Source organism: Octodon degus, unplaced genomic scaffold, assembly GCF_000260255.1.
Source record: "Octodon degus isolate 3935 unplaced genomic scaffold, OctDeg1.0 scaffold00031, whole genome shotgun sequence".
NCBI lineage: Eukaryota > Metazoa > Chordata > Mammalia > Rodentia > Octodontidae > Octodon > Octodon degus.
The window spans coordinates 7,316,328-7,317,686 of record NW_004524607.1 but is presented as its reverse complement, the minus strand read 5'-3'; the positions used below and the strand labels follow the sequence as shown (position 1 = coordinate 7,317,686).

The following is a 1,359-nucleotide window of genomic DNA, read 5'->3' as shown; positions in this document are numbered from 1 at the left end:
CTCTCCCTCTTCCTCTCCCTCTTCCTCTCCCTTTTCCCCCTTGCCACCATAGCCCTTGCTTCTACCCTTTTGCTCTTGATGTTTTGCTGTTTTCTGCTGCTAGGAACTGCTGCCTTCAGCTGTGTGCCGCTCTGCCTTGGAGCCAGCCAAGTATGGATTGAAACGCCTTCAAACTGAGCTCAATAAACCTTTTCTTCCTTAATTTTGGATGTTGGGAATTTTGACCCAGCATGAAGAGCAAAGCAACTGATAGGCCTTGTGGCAGAATTTCTCTTCTCCAATATAGAATATTATTGTTAGCAGCAATGGCAAGGTTTTTGTTAGCCTTAGCTGAAAATCTGTGTCATGAAATTTCATGGAACTTGTACTTTTGCTGTTTCCCAACTTTGATGCACTAGATTTCCTTTAATTCTTTAGTTGTTTTGGGAGGTCGATAGAGATTTCATTCATGTAAACAATGTCATGAGCACAGCTTTGAGACATGGTTCCAGGTAATATTTGATTCTCAAGACAAAATGACAAACATTTAGGTCAACCAGAATATAAACACCAACCACGAAGAGCAGGACTGGCTTTAGAATCTGGTGTAGCTGGACACCGCGATAAGAACATCTATAAGAAACATGCACACAGATGGTCTCCCGCCCTCCAACAGGAAAGTTTGTGAATAAGAAGAATAGAAAAAAGTCCTTTGCATGTCAACCATTAATACTCATCAGTGACTAATACACTAAAGAATGCAGAATTATATTTTTAAATTACACATTTGTATAAATTTTATAATCACTATATATTTTGTAAATCTTTTAGAGCATAAACATAATTACGTTTCAAAACTTCTATAAAACTAAACAGCACATACTGCATCCAACTTAAATTAGTTTTAAGTCATCTTACCTGTGTGAAAAGTATAAACTGAGCAAATTCCCAGGGAAGCATGAAGGCAACATTGGCGAGACAGAGGGCGACGTAATGTCTTCTGTAATTGGTGGAGGTCCTTCGCAGAGAGAAGTGGGGTCAGTGGGCTTTGCCATGAAGAGAGTCGTTCAGAAAAACCTACTACTTGCAAAATGATAGAACCTAAATGCTGCTCTTACTTTTCTACACAACACAACAAAATGTAGTTAAAAATCACTTTACAAAAAGAAAACTATAATTAACACTTCAACCATGATATGTAATTTATCATAATTAAATACTTTAAATATAAAAGTCTATTTTCTTATTAATATGCATGGATTTCAAAATTAAGTACTCCCTCAGAAAGTAGGACAGGATGGTGGCCCTGGGCACCTCCAGATGTTTATGCTCTACACTCTGTATATATAACCACTTTTATATTTCAGAAAACAGTAAGGA

General features: G+C 37.4%; 1 protein-coding gene across 1 annotated transcript in view; it reads right to left on the bottom strand.

Annotated features, from left to right (window-relative positions):
• Positions 1–1,359, bottom strand: part of LOC101577678 (probable C-mannosyltransferase DPY19L2) — a 66,783-nt gene that overhangs the window by 36,828 nt on the left and 28,596 nt on the right. Inside the window, exon 9 of the mRNA XM_023713368.1 lies at positions 898–997. Coding sequence (XP_023569136.1) covers positions 898–997 — 100 coding nt within the window. The remainder of the gene's footprint in view (positions 1–897; positions 998–1,359) is intronic.